The sequence below is a fragment of the Narcine bancroftii genome, chromosome 4 (assembly GCF_036971445.1).
Source record: "Narcine bancroftii isolate sNarBan1 chromosome 4, sNarBan1.hap1, whole genome shotgun sequence".
NCBI classification, from domain to species: Eukaryota; Metazoa; Chordata; class Chondrichthyes; order Torpediniformes; family Narcinidae; genus Narcine; species Narcine bancroftii.
Genome location: NC_091472.1, coordinates 106,319,602 through 106,340,900, shown reverse-complemented (window position 1 = coordinate 106,340,900; position 21,299 = coordinate 106,319,602). Strand labels below are relative to the sequence as shown.

Here is a 21,299-nt window from a genome sequence, read left to right as displayed (position 1 = left end):
TTAATTACATGGGAGTTGAGGTTACATTGTCGTTGTTAGATTGTACAGAATGCAAAACCAGCAGCAATACTTGTTATAGTTGATGCTTTCATATGCAATATTAGTTGCAATGTTGTTTTGAATAAATATTCCAAAAGTATTTTAAGTCTTGCTTCTTTGTGGTCCTTCAATACAGTAGTTTTACTTTCAAATCATTAAAATTGGTCTGTTTGACAGCACTTGATCCTTGTCATCTCAATCTGATTGGATGAAGAGCTTCATTGTTGATCTGCTGACAGGGATCTTGTGCAAACTTGAGGAGCAGATTTTCACATGAAAACTCCATGGGCAGCTATGAGCTTGGTGAGGGGAAAGCCTTGTTCCTTTATGGCTGGATGTCAAAGTCAGGGGAGGAGGTATTTCCATTTGACCCATCGACTAATTGTACTTAATGAGTGCACCTCTACAACCTCAAAACATCTTGCGGTCAATGGACCGACTCCACCTATTATCTCAATTCTTAAAGTACTTGGAGAGACTCAAGTTTTCACCAGTTGTACATTCCACATTTTGTTTCATGATGGATTTGAAACTCCACACATAATATTATCAAAAGTGAAGTTAATTCAAACTTTGTCTGCACATAATAAAGAACATAAAATTAGTCTTTTTGCAGATGATGTAATATCATATCTTACAAACCCTGAAAGCTCATTATAAAAAGTAAATGATCGATTGGCGGAGTATGGGTTGCTATCAGCTTACAAAGTAAATATCGATAAAAGTGAAGTGAATTTATTTAAATTAAACTACATACCTTTATTGGGGAAAATTAAAGAAGATTTATTAAGATGGAAAGACATGCCAATTTCTTTATTAGGAACAATTAATTGTGTGAAGATGAATATCTTTCCTAGAATGCAATACATTTTTCAATCTTTACCAATTTTTGAACCAATAATGTTTTCTCAGGATTTAAATAAAAGTCTAAGAAGATGTATTTGGAGGGATAAAATGCCTTGGGATGGCATTGGAAAAATTAACATGGAAATTTGATCAAGGGGGACTTTGATTGGCTGATTTTGTAAAATATTATAAAGCAGCTGAACTTAGATTTTTGTCGTCTTGTTATCAGACTGAGGAAAAGACTGCATGGGTGCAAACTGAAATGAGTAAAATGGAAGAAAATAATTCTGAACACATTTTATATAAATGCCATGAGGGATTATTAAAAGGAAAATCAGAGACACCAAGTTTGAAGCATATATTCAAAGTATGGAATGGAGTACATGTAGAAAGAGGACTGAAGAATGATCAGTTGGCTAAAATGATATTAAATCAAAATCCTTTAATTCCCTTTACAGTTAATAATCATTATTTCAATGTTTGGTATAATTTTGGAATAAAAAATAAGGGATTGTTTTTTGGGATCAGTTTTTTTTTAAACTTTTGATCAATTGAAAGATAAGTATAATATATCACATAATGCTATTTTTTTCTTATTATCAGCTTAAATCATATTTAAAATGAAAATTAGGGAGGAATTTTAAATTGCAAGAACAAAGTCCATTTGAATACCTAATAATGGATAAGTTTATTGAAAGAGTTTTTACTAACATGTATATCAAATTACAAGAGGCTATTCAGAAAAAGGATTTATTCAAGACAAAATCCATATGGGAAAAAGATGTAAATATACAGATTCAAGAAGTACGGTCAAAATTATGCTGTGAAATGATAACTAATACAATAAATGTTAACTATCAAATGGTACAATTTAATTTTTTATGTCAATTATATTATACAAACTGCATGCACTTCATTCGAATTGTTCTGCTTAATGTTTTAGATGTAATAAAAAGTAGGATCTTTCCTGCATGCAGTCTGGCCATGTGAGAAGTAGATAAGTTTTGGAAGGATACAAATATTTTATTGGGATGAGTTCTGAAGATGCAAATTTTGAAGGATCCTGGAGTATTTTTATTGGGAGATAAATGTTGCAATAGCAAAGAAATCTATAGTCGTTACATGGAAATCTGGTGATATTGTGGGGTTGAATAGATGGTGAATGGAATTATTAAATTGTTTACCATTAGAGAGAATAACGTATAATTTACAAAATCAACCAGAAAAATTTGATAAGATTTGGAAACCCCACATGGATTTTTTTGCTATGACTTTACCTGCAGCGTCCACCATTCCCCCGTCCAACCCGCCCTAATTAGTTATGGTTTAAGATTGTTATGTAAACTCCAATTAATTAATTAAAAGATATAGGTTTATTAGACAGGCTTTTTATTTTCCTACTTTTTTGGGGAGGAAGGTGGGGGGGTGGGTGGGGAGGGTGGAGAAAATATATAAAAACTGTATTACTTTTGTGTCGAGGTTATTATTTTTAAGTTATTGATAAATACTGTATATGTTTTGATGCAAATGGAAATTTTTTTTTTAAACTTTGCACACCCAAGATAACAATTGCTTTTATCCTCATTCAGACACAGAAACATTGGGAAATGTTAGGAGTGAAAAGTTCAAAAGTCCACAACCACATTTTAAAAAAATCAGACCATGATTGATATGTAAACCAAGAATGAACAAGTGAGACTTAATTTAAAAATATTAAATTGGCATGGCTTCAATGACTGATTTCAAACTGTCTAAGCAGTACTCTGATAATTATTGGAGCTGGATGACAAAGTAGCAGCACATTATACTATTGAAAATTCATATATGGCTAAAAGAAAACAGACATGTTGTAATACACATCAGCTGGGTTACAAACAGACTTCTTAAACTGCAATGGCCGCAAGACTGCATTCCATAGAATGTTAGATACTGAAAACAAGTTCCACCCCCTCCCCCCATGAGTACTTCATTATCTTTGTTTATATTTATTACAAAAGAATAGTCATGCAAAATGGAATCTCAGCAGTTAACCCAATTTCAGCTGAAAATAATGAGGAACAATTTTTCATTAATCTGACAGCTTTTAGGACCTGAAGGCATACTAGTTGATCGCAGAGATGTCACTTGCTCCCTTCTTCAAACAACTGAATAATGGATTTGATTAAAATATAACAGTAGCCAGTCTATATTTTCATTATGTCCCTTCATTTGGTTGAAAAATGAATGAGAACACGATGTGGTTTGCAATGACTGGATTACATCTTCCAGATGGAAACCAGCAGTTTAAGAACTAAATAAAACTAATCAAGATTGGATTGTTAGCTAATAATAACTTCAGTTATTACGATACATTAAAGGGATTCCAGAAGTTAGATACATGGGTACAAGAAAGGGCTTTCTGCCTGATATGTGATTTAATCATTACTTCATCTACATCCTCCAGCATCTTTAAATTTTGATCTGTTTTCCATCTCATTCTGGATGAGAAGTATCCTTCAATTATTGCAAAGGTCAATGCTATCTCCTTTTTACACCCACTCCATCCCTTTCTCCATCCCTGAATAAGACTTGTAGCGTAGCCCTTTGGAAACTACCCATTTCTATCCCTGTCATTTGCTAGGCTTGTGCTATCTCCTGAAATCCTTTTTAATGCTTGTACAAGGCTTGGCTGTTTCATTGCATTTTTGGCCAGCCTCCCTCATTCTACTTTCCTTAAACACGAGGTCATCCAAAAACTTGTCACCCATGTCTTTACTCATATCCATGCATCTGCTGACATCTTCGCTCTCCATTAAGAAATAGCTAAATTTTGACATTCTTGCCCATCTTTAAGCCCCTCAATTTTCTCTCCCTTGTCTATCTCTGCAACCTCCTCCAGCGCTGTGAAGCTCCGATATTTACACCCCTGCCCTTCTGCATCTGGACCCAATATTTCCTCATTAAGCAGCTCCACGACCCACCTTCAAATTCTCTGCCTCCAAGCTGTAGAAATTATGCCCTAAATTCATCTTGCATCACCGCTTTTTGCTTCCAAAAAAGCTGCTTAAAATCTCACCACCTAAAACAAAGCATCTCTTACACTTCATTATGGTTTAGTGTTAATTTGTGGTTTATTATACTCCTATGAACTAGTTTAGAACTTGTTACAGCAAAGGGAATTTAAAGAAAGTGAAATGAAAATTGAATCAGAAATTTAGAAAACTAATCTGGTCTCTTTGTGAAAGTTTGCAGACACTGTGATTGTAGTAAAAACACAAAATATTTGGAGGATATCAGCATGTCACACAGCCGAAGATGAAGCGGTTGAGAACAAGGAACTGGAAGTTGTTGAAGCGATGGAGGGCTTGTGAGGCATCGCAGATGTGGGGGGGGGGGGGGACGGCCTGTACGAGAGGGGACAAAACGGAGTCGAGGTAAGCGGACACCAGTTTGGTGGGGTAGGAGCTCACAGAAACAATGGGTCTACCGGGACCTTCTGAGTTCCTCAAGCATTTTTGTGGTTTTACTGGTTTCTTTGTCTTGAGTCTAAAATCTGTGCATTTGACTTCAAACTCTCCAGCTGATGCAAGAAGAAGGACATTTGTAATTTATAATTCCAATTTTCTATTCCGATCTGCCTCTTCTATTGTGCCACCTAATTTTGCTCAAGGCACAAATTAGTATGTATAGTTCACCATTTCTTCACTGGAATCCTGGAGATAAACTGTATATTGTACTCATCCTGCCAGAATCCTTCCCTTCTACACCCTGCCCACCACCAAAAAGCTGGCCTCTAATAACATTGTGTTATTTTTGCTGTCCATCCTCTATCGAAATTTGTCAAATGTATTTTGGAAACCCATGTAAAGAATATCCAGTTAACCTCTTTAAAAAGAAATCAACTAGGTTTTACTAAACATGACTTACCTTTTACAAGTTCTTGCTAACAGATTCATTAGCTTGGACTTGCCTTCTCAACCACTCCGTCCCTAATGAACATTGTTTAATCTACCAATGCTTACAGCTGAGCTTTTGACTGCCTTAGCAGTGTGTCTACAGGATAAAGGAAATACAGCCAGGGGTGGGACCATTTCCTCATCACTCAAGCATGTTTCCTGGCATGTCCACTGATGGCTGAGCACTGACAAGGATGACTGGGCTAAAGTTTTCAAGTTCTTCCTCTCTCATCGACCACCTCCAGCCAAATAAAAATCAACAGAATAGATGTTAGGGGGTTAGCTACAGAAATAAAAAAGAGAAAAATAAACCAAATCAAGGGCAAAGCAAAGAAACAGATTAAAGTGGGAAACACTAAAACTGCACATGTTGGTATCTTCCCCTTCACATACATGATGTCACCCCCTTTTTACTTTAGTCTCGATAAAGGTCCCGAACCGAAATGCTGACTGACCATTTCTGCCCATGGATGGTGCCCGACCCACTAATTCCCTCCAGCAGTTCAATAATTTGTTTCAAGAGTAAACAAAGTGGTTTGTGAATATTGCTTCTGTTAAAAATCACTGGAACAAGATTATGTTACCTTAAAAAAACTCCCTTTCTGCAGCTCAACCAGGTCTGACATTCTCAGTGGTTAGTTGGGACAGCTTGAGTTCAGCAGACAGACCTGAAACCAAAGACATTTAATGGTTATTCCATGCTGAAGGAAATACTGATGCTCGTTACAAAACCACCAGTCACAACACACATTCTGCCAAAATCTGTGACAACACTAACCTTTCATGAAATCCACGAGGCAAAGCAATGTTGGGAAACTAAACATGAAACAGAGCAAAGCACTAAGTTTTGCACCACAATCTTTGAGTGCCTTCTCTGTAATAAATAAAAACCAGTTTAAAGCTGAACAACGACTTGGACTCAAGAGAGATCCTGCAGATCCAAATCTCCTGTGGCCAGAGTGAAGGGAAGAAGTGAAGTGCCAGCTGATTGTGTTGAAGTTCAAATCTGGAAAACTGGCTGGTTACCAGTAATTCGCTTCTTTTTCAAACTAGTTTCAAATCTGATTCTTTCCCACTCAACCACAAAATAGTTTTAGGTGCAAAACGAGGAAAATTCTTTCCAAGCAGCTGGTTATTCTCAAAGGGTTCCTGAAATAAGCAAACCCTTTAAAATTTTTCAGTCTCAGCCACAAATGCAAAATATCTTACTAGTTGTTACAGCAAAGCAGCGACACTTGAAGAAATTTATCCTTTGATACAACCCAACTGGAGTTTAACTTCTCATGATCCATGATGTATACAAAACATACACCCACACTCCCTGAACTCAGGAATGATAGAACAGTTAAGAAGCCACCTGAAATGTTCATTCTCTCTGAGATGGTCATAGAAGACATACTGATGGGGAAAGACCAACTCAAGTTGATCAGTCTTCCTTGTTGCTTCACTGTACACCTCAAAATTTTAAGATTTCAAATTTATTGTTCAAGTACATACATGACATTACATACAACCCTGAGATTCTTTTTCCTGTGGGCGAAGGCAGAATTACCACTTATTGGTAGTGAAAAAAAAATTGTACTCGTCGGACCATGTAAACAAATAAAGAAATGTAAACAGCTGACAGCAACAGAGAGAAGAAATAAAATCAATAAAGTGCACAAGTAAGAGTCCTTAAATGAGTCCCTGATTGAGTTTGTCGTTGAGAAGTCTGATGGTGGACGGGTAGCAGCTGTTCCTGAACCTGCTGGTGCGAGTCTTGTGGCACCTGAACCTCTTTCCTGAAGGCAGCAGTGAGAACAGAGCATGTGCTGGAAGTTGTGAAACCTTAATGATTGCTGCTGCTCTCCAAGGGCATAATTTCCTATAGATGTTTTCAATGGTGTGGTGGGTTTTGCCTGCAGTGTCCTGGGCTGTGTCCACTACCTTTTAGAGGGGTTTACACTCAGAGGTATTGGTGTCGCCATTCAAGATCATGATGCAGCCAGTTAGCACATTTACCACCGCACATCTGTAGAAATTTACCACAGTTTCCAATGGCATACGAAACATCTTCAAACTCCTGAGGAATTAGAGGCACTCGTGTGCTTTCTTTACAATACCATTAGTGTGTTGGGCCCAGGAAAGATTGACTGAGATAGTGGCTTCCAAGAACTTAAATTTGGACACCTCTCTGCACCTCTGATCCCCAATGATCACTGGATCATACAACTCTGGTTTTCCCTTCCTGAAGTCAATAATGATTTCCTTGGTTTTAGTGATATTGAGTGTGAGGTTGTTGTTGGTGCACCAATCAGCCAAGTCTCCCTTTGCTGTGTTCAGAATATGTTCGATGAGTTCAAAGAGAATCAACGCTGGACACGTGTTATTAATAAACATTAGTCTTTATTTACACACAGGTGTATCCAGAAAAGGGAACACGCTCACAGAGACTAACCCGGAATAATACATTGGATGCAAATAAATTGCTGCTAAACATTCTCAACTCCCGATTGGGAATGCAAGGGTTAACACACAATCCCCCATCCTCCCGCTGACACACCACATTAATGGACAGTAAATTAATATATAAAATTCAACTGGTTTCCAGCATCAATCACAGCTCGAGATCTGGGACAGGCCCATCACACTTGGCCCCTTGGTGCCCAACCGTGACCGGAACCTGGACTTAAGTGATGGTTTTGAGGCATGGCAAGAGAAAGTGCGAAACTCCATCTGCTCGGCTTTTTCAAAACAGGGCCGTTCACGTGATCCGTGAGGACCAATCGCATGTCAGCCTTGCCTGTGAGCAGATCTAACCATTGATTGGCACCTGGGGGACCAATCAGTTGTCAGTTTCAAGGGCCAATCAGCCCAACAGGTAGGCAAATCTAACCCTTGATTGGCAGATTAGGTGATCTCTGACTAGGTCAACTACTGCTGTATCATCCACAAGCTCAATCATTCTATTTGAACTGAATTTGGCAATCAGACATCAGCCTCACAGGTGGGTAGATCTAATGCAGGGGTGTCAAACTCAAATTCACGGAGGGCCAAAATTAAAAACTTGGACTAAGTCGAGGGCCGAACTAAATATTTATTGAAAATTTTCAACAACATCTGCATGCTTTCTCTTCTTTCAACATATGTAATGTTAAACTTTAGGATATAACTTTAGGAGGATAATGTTACAGGTCAGGAGTAGGTAGCTCAAGTTCACCCTTTGCTTGACCTGAGGGAAACCTATTTGGTCCCTGTGGAGATGTAGTCAGCATTCACAGGCTGTGTCCATTTTGGCCTGCATCAGGACTCAGCATTTCCTGCTCACTCCTCAGGCTCTAGGCCTCTATTCACCCTCGACCCATCATCCCTCTAACTGACCAGTCCTTTACCCAACCTCTACTCACCCCTCACTCCACTCGCTCTGCCTCTACCCACCCCATCCTATACACGCCCCTCTACTGCCTCTCCCCTCAACCTGTTCCTCCCTCTACCCGTCTCTCACCCTCTAATCACCCCTCCCCTACTCGCCCTGCCCCTCCCCTTTTACCTCTTCCCTATCCACCCCTCCTTCTACTCATCCCTCCCTCTAACTGCCCCTCGCACCACCATAACTTCCCCTGCCCATTACTCCTCACCTACACCTTCTGCCCACCCCTGCTTACCCACCCACTCAGGCCCAGCGTGCTGCCGATCAGCCTTTGCGGACAGCCACCATCTCTCTCTTCACGTGCAGGGCCGAACCAGCCGTCCCTGGGGTCCGTGCGGGTGCAAGCGCTGAAGGCCATGGCGACCAGGAGAAGTGCGCTCACGCTGTGGAAGGGCCGTCCGGTGCCAGTCGCGCGGGGCTCGCGCTGCCCAGGGGCCGTGCGCAGCCTGCCATGCCCGTCGCGCCGACAGGAAATCACAGGCACTCGCCCATCCGCCGCACCGCTCGACAGGTGGGAGAAGTGACTGGTTGTGCGGGGAGCCTTCCAACCGGCTTGCCGGCTGATGACATCGACAGACTTCTCGTGTTACAATTTCTCGTGTTACAATGGGGAAGGATGTGCAATGAAGGGGGAGGATGGTGGGAGTGACATTACCAAAACACAGCATCGGCTCTCGCTGCAGGGCGGGCCACCTCTAATACATTTTTGAAATGATCTTGCGGGCCAAATATAATTATATTTGGCCCGCGGGCCAGAGTTTGACATGTGTCATCTAATGCTTAATTAGTAGGTGAGGTGACCTCTGACAGTTTATCCACCAGCCTCTGAAGTATAATCATGTTAAATGCCGTTTCAATAAGATTCCTCTTCAATCTTCTAAATTTGAATAACTTTCCTCGCACAGAAATCCCAGGAATTTTCACTGCACTCTCCTTCTAGCAAGTATACCCTTCGATTATGTAAGGAAAGAAAACTTTACATAATGCTCCAGGTGTAACCTACCTCACCATTGCCCAACATAATTGTTGCAGCTGATGATTCCTACATCCATCCACCTGCAAGCTACAGAGCTGCAAACCAGGGGTTCAAGGCATTTTGGAGCAACAGGACAGCTCCACAGCAGAAACGTGCCTAAACTGAAACCCGGAAATTCTCATCCTCCAGGCTCCTGAGACAAAAATGATGGGGTAGATAAAATAGTGGCATGAGTGGGTGGGAGAGACGGATTGGGGTGAGGGCGGGATTGGTATTGCTGGTGAAATCACATCTGTGAGAAAAATAGTACATCATGGGAATAAGCACTGCTTCCCCGTGTGTCTGTACTGAACATGAAGCCCAAAATAAACCAAAGCACGACTGCTTTGAATGAAATATCAAATAAGCTCGTGTGAGTTGGAGTACACAAACAGGTCTTCATGCTGTTGGCAGAACAGAAAAAAGCCTCACAACAATTCAAGGAACTACACGCAGATTTCTGTGAAAGCTCCTCACTCTTTACAATATACTTATAATAGAGCACATTGACCCTATTGGGTGCGCATTAGCTTCCAGGGAAGGGGTCCCATTGCACCTCCTTGTTTCCCAAGAGTCCCACAACTTACTTTAACTCTCGCATGCCTATTAAATCCCTTTGATTCTTATCGTCACTTGCATGGACTGAGGGCCAATTTACAGTTACCAATTAGCCCACCTGCACCCGTATGGAAAAGAGGAGAAATCTGAAACACCCTGGAGAACCCAACACAGCCACAGGAGGAACATGCAGATTCAGTGCAGGCAGTGCTCAACATCAGGATCGAACCTGAGGATCTCTGGAGCTGCCAATAGCACAGACTGCTGAGCCACCCTGCCAATCCTTGTAAGAATTCAACCACTCTCATATTAACTAGGTCACAGTCCATGTAAAAACATAGAGAGCTCCAAATTACCTGATTCAAGCATATGCTCCTTCTTACTGCTTTCAGATTCTTAAATAGACCCCAAATAGACAAAAGATAACTTCCCACTCTCACAAGATTATTCTGAGGATGGACCTTGCACAGTTTTAACTGTACTTTCCTCGGCAACACTACATTCTGCATTTTTGCTTTATTAATGATTTGCCTGAATAGTGCGCAAAACAAAATGTTTCACTGTGTCTCGATACAGATGACAATAATAAACAATTCAAATTCAACTCAAACTACATTTAGGAGAACCTTTTTAGCTGTTATGTAACAAGTTCAACAAGAGAAGGAGGCAATCCTGGATTCACATTTGGGGATAGAGCAAGAAGATCAAAAACAGTAACAGCAGGAGAGAATTTTTGTGGTGGTGGTGAGTCAACTCAACGTAGTTATTGGAAATGGATGAAGATAAAACTGAAGCAAAGATTCTAATCAGTGGGCAGGCAGTTTTATTACACTAAACAATAGTTTAGTCATAACTGGGCAGCAAGGTTAGCTCAATGCTGTTACAGCACCAGTGACCTGGGTTTGAATCCGATGTTTATACATTCTCACCATCTCTACATGGGTATCCTCTGGGTGCTCTGGTTTCATTCAACCCTTCAAAACTTATGGGGTTGTTGGTCAATTGGGGTACTTGGGGAGGCATGGGTTCATGGTCTGGAAGGGCTATACGTCAAATTAAATTGACTGAACCGGTTGTTTTATAAAATTAGTCTTTGAGTATCGGGAGACATTTAAGAAAGAAATTCAAGGCAACCAGGTTTGCACAGAAAAATATGTGAATGCTGAATCTCGAGGACATGGATGACAAAGGGTAGCATCTGGCAAAAAAAATGCTGACATCAGACATGTAGGAATAAAATTAAAATGGAATTAGGGAACAGAGGAAGAGTATATAAAAAAATAAACAAATAAAATCATGGAAAATCCAAAGATTTAAAAAAAATTTAAATACAGAATGAGGAAAGAGGACAATTAAGATATAAAACATATTACGAAAGATGGGGGTGTGGCATAGAAGATTTACTTATCACTCTTATGTGTGATAAATAATTTAATCACAGTTGCATTAGTTCAGCATTAGGGAAAATCTCAGAAGCCATTCTGAGAGTGTGTATACACCTTCATTTAGTAAAGCTTTAAGGGAAGATGCTGTCCTAACTAATTTGATAGAAAATGTTGAGGAGGCATTAAGAAAGGCCAGTGTGTCTGAAGCTGCCTTCGTGGATTTTAACAAGACTTCTGACAAAGTGAATATTGGCCAAGAAACTTCCCTCCATGGACTAGATTTCCCACTGCCTAGGAAAGGCAGCCAACATACTGAAGGACCAGACACACCCTAGACATTCTCTTCTCCTTCCTCCCACTGCAGAAGCTGTGATTTTAGTACAAACACAGAAATTCCGGAGGAACTCAGAAAAGTTTCAGGCCTAAGCCCTTCATCAAGGTATTAGTAAAAATCAGGCAAGTGTCTGAATTTATAAAAAGGGCAGGGGGAGGAGTACAGGCCAATGGACAAAAGATAATAATCAGATATCTTTTTTTTGTGCAGATTTGAGTCAGGCGGTTATGATATGGAAGTTTAATGCTGCTAAAGCAGTTTTATGGAAGAAAGGGTACAAAGGTACTTTTAAATACCCAGCAATTTTAAAAATATTTTATGGGCAGTATCAATCTCAATTTTTTGAAAATCCACAGGCTGCATTGACCTCTGCTAACTCTTTACCAGATTGTAAGTTGATACAGGATTTTTCTTTGAAATCATTGGTGGTTTTGAATAAAACCAGAAATGGGAAAGGTGAAAACCAATTGGAAGTTGAACATTTGGGAGATTTGCAAGAAGAACTTCCGGAAGTATCCAGTGCCTTCGCTTTCAGGCTGGGGGGAAGATGTATCCCAGCTAAATCCGAAGTCATCAGCCTCTGTTGGTATTAACCGCACCCAGTTAATGGGGGGGGGATTACTGCGTTGCAGTTTTTTTTTGGAGTGGGGTTTGGGGGTGGTTTTATTTTCCTTTTTTTGGGGTTATTTTTGTGTAGTTGGGTAAGGGATTTTCTTTTAGAGTCAATTGTGAAAGATTGGGTGCCACTGTGTAAGTTGTAATGCAGTTTAAATTTTGCAACTTTTAATGTTAAGGGTTTAAATCATCCATTATATAAAGATGTTTTGAAACAAGCAACTGAAACTGGTGTATTTCCAGAGTCTTTCTCGAGAGCAATGATTACAGTTATACCTAAAAAAGACAGAGATCCTTTAAAAGTGTCATCTTACAGGCCAATATCATTGTTAAATGTTGATTATATATTGGTGGCGAAAGTCTTAGCTAATAGGTTAGAGAATTATTTGCCAAAATTGGTACATATTGATCATGTAGGTTTTGTTAAAGGTAGATATTCAGCAGATAATATAGTTAAATTGATTTCATTAATTAATGTTGCAAAACAACAAAATAATCAACCAATGGTTGTATCTTTGGATGCTGAGAAGGCATTTGACCAAGTTGAATGGAAGTTTTTGTTTAAAGTATTAGAAAAATTTAATTTTGGTCCTTTTTTAAAAAAAAGGTTGGGTTAAGGCTTTATATACGGGACCTACAGCAAGGGTAGTGAGAAATAGTCAGATTTCAAAATCTTTTAATTTGTCTCGTTCTACAAGACAAGGTTGTCCCCTCTCACCTGCTTTGTTTGCTTTAGAACAGCTCAGGCTGTTCGACAAAATTTTAGTATTAGGGGAATTAAAGTGAGAGAAAATGAATATGAAATTAGTTTATTTGCAGATGATGATTTGGTATATTTAACTAATTCAAAAATTTCATTAAAGTCATTATAAGATTTGTTGAATAAATATGGTAGATTGTCAGGATATAAAGTTAATTGGGAAAAGAGTGAGATTTTATCAATAGCTAAAGAAGATTATATGGACTTTGGACAAATTACTAAATTTAAATGGTCAAGTAAAATTAAATATTTAGGAGTAGTTGTAAATAAAAATTATCAGGAACTATTTAATTTGAATTATGTACCTTTATTAAATAAGGTTAAAAGTGGGTGAGATAAGTGGAAAGATTTACCATTGACTTTAATGGGAAGAGTGAACTGTATAAAGATGAATATTTATCCTCGACTACAATATCTTCTTCAATCTATCCCGTGTGTAGTTCCAAAAATTTTTTTAAGGAAATAAATAAAGTTATCAGATTATTTTTATGGAAAGGTAAATTATCAAGGGTTTCTTTACAAAAATTGACTTGGCGTTATGAGTTTTCTTTGGCTTGGCTTCGCGGACGAAGATTTATGGAGGGGGTAAAAAGTCCACGTCAGCTGCAGGCTCGTTTGTGGCTGACAAGTCCGATGCGGGACAGGCAGACACGATTGCAGCGGTTGCAAGGGAAAATTGGTTGGTTGGGGTTGGGTGTTGGGTTTTTCCTCCTTTGCCTTTTGTCAGTGAGGTGGGCTCTGCAGTCTTCTTCAAAGGAGGTTGCTGCCCGCCAAACTGTGAGGCGCCAAGATGCACGGTTTGAGGCGTTATCAGCCCACTGGCGGTGGTCAATGTGGCAGGCACCAAGAGATTTCTTTAGGCAGTCCTTGTACCTTTTCTTTGGTGCACCTCTGTCACGGTGGCCAGTGGAGAGCTCGCCATATAACACGATCTTGGGAAGGCGATGGTCCTCCATTCTGGAGACGTGACCCATCCAGCGCAGCTGGATCTTCAGCAGCGTGGACTCGATGCTGTCGACCTCTGCCATCTCGAGTACTTCGACGTTAGGGGTGTAAGCGCTCCAATGGATGTTGAGGATGGAGCGGAGACAACGCTGGTGGAAGCGTTCTAGGAGCCGTAGGTGGTGCCGGTAGAGGACCCATGATTCGGAGTCGTATACAGAGCCGTCGTTATGAGTTAGGTGGTTTGCAATTACCATGTTTTTATAATTATTATGAGGTGGCTCAATTGAAGTTTATTAATAGGTTATTTGATATTGACCAATCTCCAAGGTGGGCAAAGATAGAGATGGATCAGATTATGGAAAATAATATTACTCATTTTATTTATAAATGGAATCCTATATTGTTACAAGAATTTAAATTACCTGTTTTACGACATATAATGAATATTTGGTATAATCGAGATTAAAGTACAAGTTCTAAAGGGATAGTTTCCATAAGATCTCCATTATATCAGAATAAATTAATTCCTTTTTCACTGTATAATCCATATTTGAAAATTAAAAGAATTGTCAATGTTATAGATTGTTTTGAGGCAGGGAGATTTAATTTGAGGCAGGGAGACACAGAAGGAATGGTCCGTGTGGAAGGTGGAGAGGGGAGGAGAAGGGAAGATGTGTCCCCATAATGAGCTCTATCCACTTTTTTGCCAACTTTCACCCCGACCTCAAATTCATTTGGTCCATCACCAGCAACACTCTCCTTTTTCTCAATCTGTCTCCATCTCGGACATCTTCGACAAACTCCCCAACTTTTACAGCTACCTAGACGACACTTCTTCGCACCCTTTAATTATCTAAGAAAATGCAGCAATTCCTTTTGCCACAATTTTACTGAGTGCAGAAAGGAGGGTTCTTTTGTGAGCAGTCCAACAGATGAACTCTTACACTCATACAGCCACGATAAGTAGAAGAGCACAATTTACAAATTAAAAAAAATTGTTACCACTGCTGTGGGGTTCATTCAGAAGCCTGATGGGTGTGGGGAAGAAACAGCCTTTTAAGCCTAAAATATGGGGATAGGATGCTGGATTATGGGATGATTTACCTTCCATTTCTAAGGCATCTTGTGAAATGAAATGCTTGGGACTTGCTGTCAGCTGTCGGCCATGTGGTGAAACAATCCTGCAATCTATTCCTCAAAGAGCAATTAAACAAACCCAAGCTGCTGGAAAATCCCAGTGGGTCAAGCAGCATCTGTGGTGGGGGTGGAACACAAGAAACTGCTGATGCTTCAGGTCAGTGAGTCAAACTGTATCCATGGTGGGGACGGAGCAGGGTGATGGATGGAATTGTTGATGCTTCAGGTGGAGACCCTGCATCAGGACTGCATCACACTGTCCCTGTGAGCAGACAAGTCCCTCAAAACCTCTGAGGAAAGTGGACTGGATCCCCTCATTACATGCTTTTACACATCGAATAATTTCTCAGCTCTTTGTCTCAAATATTCTTTTTAAAACCCTCGAAGGGTAAAAAAAAAGTTGCCTGGGCACAAAAAAGTCTTAAGTTTTGTATGTTTAAAGTTTTTTTTTTAATTGAAAATTTGAAATAGAATGCATGTGTGAAAGATGTTATTTCAAGCAGTGACAGTCTGAGAATGTAAACAAGTGCCACCAGTACGGGTTTTGCAGATTTATAGTCTCTTTGGCTTGGCTTCGCGGACGAAGATTTATGGAGGGGTAATGTCCACGTCAGCTGCAGGCTCGTTTGTGGCTGACAAGTCCGATGCGGGACAGGCATACACGGTTGCAGCGGTTGCAAAGGAAAATTGGTTGGTTGGGGTTGGGTGTTGGGTTTTTCCTCCTTTGTCTTTTGTCAGTGAGGTGGGCTCTGCGGTCTTCTTCAAAGGAGGTTGCTGCCTGCCGAACTGTGAGGCGCCAAGATGCACGGTTGGAGGCGATATCAGCCCACTGGTGGTGGTCAATGTGGCAGGCACCAAGAGATTTCTTTAGGCAGTCCTTGTACCACTTGCACCAAAGAAGAGGTACAAGGTACAGAGGTACAGATTTATAGTACACATTCTAGCAAATACCCCAACATATAAACCCTCCTGAATTACAGACTTTCTTTCATGCAAGTTTTCGGAAGAAAAAAAAACTTTGATCCTTTCACAGAACTTCTTCCAATGTATTTTTTCATGATTCAAGATTCTTTTATTCTCATGTAGTGAAATAAAAAAATAGATTAACCAATTTCCTTTTGTCTATTGTAAGGCTGACAAATATTCACCATCAGCACATATTGCACGTTGCCTCTTACAGAAAAAGAAGCAAAGGAGCACCTCCCCCACCCCCCCCACCCCATCGAGTCACTTGAGTGACTGTAGATTCACCTCCAGCACTCCCGCAGCCACACAGCTTTCAGATCAAACCATCGGCAACCCAAGCTCCAAATCCAAACCTCTTACCGATCTGGAAGTCATCAGCGCACTTGGCACCCTCTCCCATCTTGGCTCCAATGCCTTGTACCCCTTCAGCCTGTATAGAGCCCATCTCCAGCACTCTGCAGCCTGGTGCCAGTCCCTTGACTGCAGTCACCAGCAGCCTGCGTGGGTTCCTCGCCTCAAGTCACCAACAGCCCACCGCCTGTGTGTTCTTCAGCATCAGGGTCCCTCTCTGGTCCGTTGCCATGGTCACCATCCCGTGGGTAGTCGACTCTGCATCTCCTTCTCAAACTGGGATGGCTATTTCCCTGTTTTATGATGCCCCACACCAGACCTCTGCTTCCCTGGAGTCTGCAATCTCTTGTGGCTGCTATCGATCATTGGTACTGCCATCTTGTGTTCAGACCCCTCAGTATGAGGATTTTCAAATAAACCATTGTCGTCTCCTTTAACAGGGCATTTAAAGCCTGTATGGAACTGACAGCAGTTGGAGTGGTCGATTGGATCCTGTGGAAGAGCGCTGTGCCTCTACTCCCTGCTATTCCACAACAGTGGCAGAGCTGCCGTCACAGGGATTCGACAGCACCATTTTTTATACATACACACACGAGACAATGGTGTAGGTGATACTCCCTACCCCTTCTTTCCTCCTATTAGAGTGCATCTTCTGCAGCTCTCTGTCTCTTCTTCCTGTTACCTCCCACCTCTATCTTCTTATCACCTGCCAAATTGTGTCCCTCCCTCATCCAGCTTTAAATTCAGGGACCTGCCTGTTTCTTGCAGTTCCTGATAAAGGGCTCCAGCCCAAAATATTCATAGCATCCATTGCCTTCCAATGGATGCTTGCTGAACACCCTCCTCACACTACCACCTCTAACTTGTTCTTCCACCATTTGGCGTAGTAAGTGATGCTACCTGAATAGAACTCAAAGATCACAAGGTTGGAAAGTACTGAACGTGTTCCAGACATAAAGCTAAAGTCCTGGGATCTAATGCATCGATGTTTTGACCAGACTTGTGGTCAAAATTTCCCCCACTCCCCCCACCAGAAGCCATATGTGCATGCAAGTTCTTAGTAGCAGGTGTGTAGCACTGGCACCTTGTTGGGGTGCCAGGGGGCAAAACCAGCCTTCTTTGAACTGACCATATAAAATTATGAAAGACATAGATTAGATTGAGGTAGTTAAGTTCTGGGTAGTAGATTCAGGTCAGAGTTGAGGAGAAACTGCTTTTCCCAGAGGGTGATGAATCTGTGAAATTCACTGCCCATTGAAGAAGTGGAGGCTACTTCAATAAATACATTTAAAGATGGATAGATTTTTACATAGTAAGGGAATTAAAGGATATGGGGAAAAGGCAGGTTCGATGGGCTGGATGGCCTACTCATGCTCCTATTTTTTATGTTCTTATCCCTCAAAATCTTCTCCAATAATCTCTACCACTGACTTCTGTAAATTCAACGAGATGGATTTTCATTCTTCTCAATTTCAATCAGTAAAGATCCTCTCCTCATAGAACTTGCCCCTCATTTTTGTGTAAGCATCCAATATACCGTGTGCCTTCCAGATTACAATCAATCTGCTGAAAGAAACCCCTCTCATTTTACACCATTATTTGGGACAGAACAGTGCAGCACATAAGCAGACCCTACAGCCCATCATTTCTGTGTCAAATGCATTGCCTATCTAACTCATCCCATCTGCCTGCACATAGACAGTGTCCTTCTCTGTCTATATGTTTTTTGTAAATGCCTCTTAATCCCAGCTGTCTATTTTTTTTTCGCATCCTTGCACTGATTTTACTCATTGAGCTTTGTTTCATCAATATCTGGGCAGATTAAACTGTCCTTTCATACAAAACTTTAATCTTCACAGCAAATAGCCGAGGTCCAACCACTGTTTCCTGCAGCTTTTCACCAATAACAGCCAATTTGAAAAAGCTGCCTTCACTCTGAACATCTATTTCCTTTCCTTTAATTAATCCTCCATAAACACTGTGAGGTTTACATCAACCATACACCTTTATTGTGGCATCTCATGAAAAACTTTCTGAAAATCCAAATCTACTAAATCCACTAGTTTCCTTTAGTGACCCTTCCAATTACCGTATTTGATGGCATAAGACCCATGGGCATATAAGACAACCCCCCCTCCCCATTTCAGCAGGGAATATTAAGAAGGTAAGCAGAATGTTTTTAATTGAGTTCCCACTCACTTTGCTGTGCAGCTTCTCTTCGCCAGGCCGCTCAGCCCCAGGGCCCCCCACTGGGTGTTGACAGTGCTGGTGAACGGGTTCCTCCTGTGCCTCTTGCACTGCAGTAGGGGGCTGCTATGGTTTGTCTTCTCACCGGGGGAAGCATGGGCAACCTGAGGGAAGGTGGCCTGCAAAGCTGCGGGCCCACTACCTGGACAGCAGCGGCAACTCCACAGGCTTCTTGAAGCTGGGCATGTGACTGGCAATCTGCTCAGTGGGTGTCGCAGCAATGCCAAGTGGACAGTGAGGGGACCTCCCTTCCCTGATATTGGGGCCAGGAGGTAATACCAGGCAGACAGTGGGGATCCTGCCCCGATACTGAACCAAGCAGCAACAATGATCACTGACGGCGTTACTCACCATTATCACCCTAATTTCAACTTCGCATACAAGACCCAGAGGATTTTTTTGAGACAATTTTTTTGGGGGAAAAAAAGTGAGTCTTAGATGCCATAAAATACGGTACATCCAAAAAAGAGCCCCATTGAATTTGTCATTCATATTTTCTCTTCCCAAATTATTTTTTGTACATTTTTTTTTTATCTTCCCTTAAAAGCAAATCCCAACATTTTCCTGTCAATCTGTTTTAGACACATTAGAAGTTCTCAAATTGCATTTCCTTCCTTCAAAGCCACTTGTTAATTGACTGAGACCATGCTTAAATCTGTGGTTATCTTTGGAAGATCAGGACAAACTGGGCCAGCTGTTAGAAGTCCTAACAGACATCTTCAACATCTCACTTCAGCAGTCCACTGCCCCCACAATTTCAAAGCAGTCTTCATCATCCCAGTGCCCAAGAGAAGAACAGAAACAAGTTTAAACGACTACCCCCTAGTGGCATTGACCTCTACGCTCACGAAGTGCTGTGAGCCACTGGTGATGGAACGCATCAATTCACAACTTTCAGTGACATTGGACTGAATCCAGTCTGCCTATAGTCCAAACTGGTCAAAAGATTATACAATTGCCTTGACTCTTACTCCAACCTGAAATATCCCCTCTCTGTCTTCCACAGGGACCGCTCGCTCCATGACTCCCTTGACAATACCTTCCCCACCAATCACCCTTGTGACCACAAGTGGTGCCCCACTTGTGCCTAACACCTCATCCCTCACCACTATTCGGGGCCACAAGCAACCCTTCTGAGTATCGCAACACTTCACTTGTGAATCTGCATGGGTCATCTACTGCATCCTGAGCTCCCATTATGGTCTCCTCTACATCAGAGAGATGGATGCTGATTGGGAGATCACTTCGTTCAGCACTTTAGCTCTGTGGTCGCAATAGTAAGGATCTCCCAGCGGCAACCCATTCCTATGGTGACATGTCTGTCCATGGTCTCGTGCACTGCCAGATTGAGACCACCTGCAAATTGAAGGTCATACATCTCATATTCCACCTGGGCACCCTCCAACTGAATGGCATTAACATCAACCTCTGTTTTCCATTAGGACACTCTCCACCCCCCACCACCATCTCTATTTCTCTTTTCCTTGAGCTTTCTCTCTTCCTCTTTCCCAGTCTCAGCCTCTCCCCCCATCGATCAATTCTCACCTTCTCTCTCCCGACCTTCTATCCATGACCAATTATTATCTTTTGTATGTTGGCCGGCACTTTTCTCCCTGCCCTTTCTTCCCTTCTCCCCAGCCTTTTTTATTCAGATGCCTGGCTGTTTTTTTGCTTACATCTTGAAAAAGAGCTCAAGCTGGAAACGTTGGCTTTTTACCTCCTATGGACACTGTAAGACTTGCTGAATTTCTCCAGCATTCTTGTGTTTTCACATCCAGAGAATGGTGCCTCATACACCAAGCTGTTGTTAATTGACTTCAGCTCGGCATTCCAGCTGGTGGGGGATTATGGGTAGGGAAGACAGCCATTGGTCTGCTGCATTTTGAGCCGCAGAGAGTAGCCCTGAAGGCCGAAGCGGCCCGGCTTGGCTGTCACAGCCCGCACTGGCCGCCCCCTGATGGCTCCCGTTGTCCCGATAACCCCCACTGACAGTTTCCGTTGGCCGAGGGCTCCCACTGCCCTGCCGATCCCCGACAGCTCCCGCTGCCTCAACTGCTCCCGCTGCCCCACTTCCCCTACCTTAAGGGGGTCATGGAGGGAGAGGGGTGAGTGGGGAGATGGGTAGTAGGCTGACAACATCATCAGCCCGTCCCTAACCAGCCGCTTGCATTGGTCATACTTTCAGGTCAGGTGGCGGAGCGCAGCTCTCCACCAATTATCCTTCCCCAAGAAGGGTTGGAATTGGCACCTCGAAGCTGGCCACGGGTGCATTCAGTAAGGTACGTCTTTAGCCATGATGAGCAAAGAACCTCCACCTTTACAGAAGAGTGTTTTCCCTGCTTGAAAGTGCCTAATGTTGCAGTAACTCATGGCAAAAAGAAATGACAATTTATAAATACATATTCAGTGCTATCTTTTCCTTCATTGTGTAACCTATGGACAAATGTCTCCTTTGTAAAACTGATTCCCTGTTTCCCCACTTAAGCACAGTGAGTAAATTTTTTCATCTTTTTTTCCCAAATTGTGACATCATGTCTCATCCAAAAAAACTTTTGAATATTCAGAATTTCGGTTAATCAGTTTTTGCATATTGTATTTATTTTAAACTATATCTTTATGTATATATGTGATATTACTGGTGCACATTGTACATGCACTGTGGTCAAGTTGTACATGTATAGTCAGATGATAATAAACTTGAACAAATGCAACCTCCAAGTCCATAGCCTGCTCATGGAACCATACTAATCTGGTCAC

The 21,299-nt window shown here is 41.6% G+C and overlaps 1 protein-coding gene across 5 annotated transcripts in view; it reads right to left on the bottom strand.

The window, feature by feature from the left end:
* The window catches only part of LOC138760958 (ras and Rab interactor 2-like), a 216,276-nt gene that overhangs the window by 94,523 nt on the left and 100,454 nt on the right, over nucleotides 1–21,299 (bottom strand). For 2 of the 5 annotated variants that reach the window (XM_069932367.1, XM_069932363.1), the window contains exon 2: nucleotides 5,405–5,488. In XM_069932367.1, the coding sequence (XP_069788468.1) occupies nucleotides 5,405–5,446 (42 nt within the window). In that variant the 5' untranslated portion in view covers nucleotides 5,447–5,488. Of the gene's footprint in view, nucleotides 1–4,791; nucleotides 4,884–5,404; nucleotides 5,490–5,598; nucleotides 5,706–21,299 lie in introns of those variants that run through there. The other 3 variants (XM_069932364.1, XM_069932366.1, XM_069932365.1) reach the window with 3 other exon arrangements.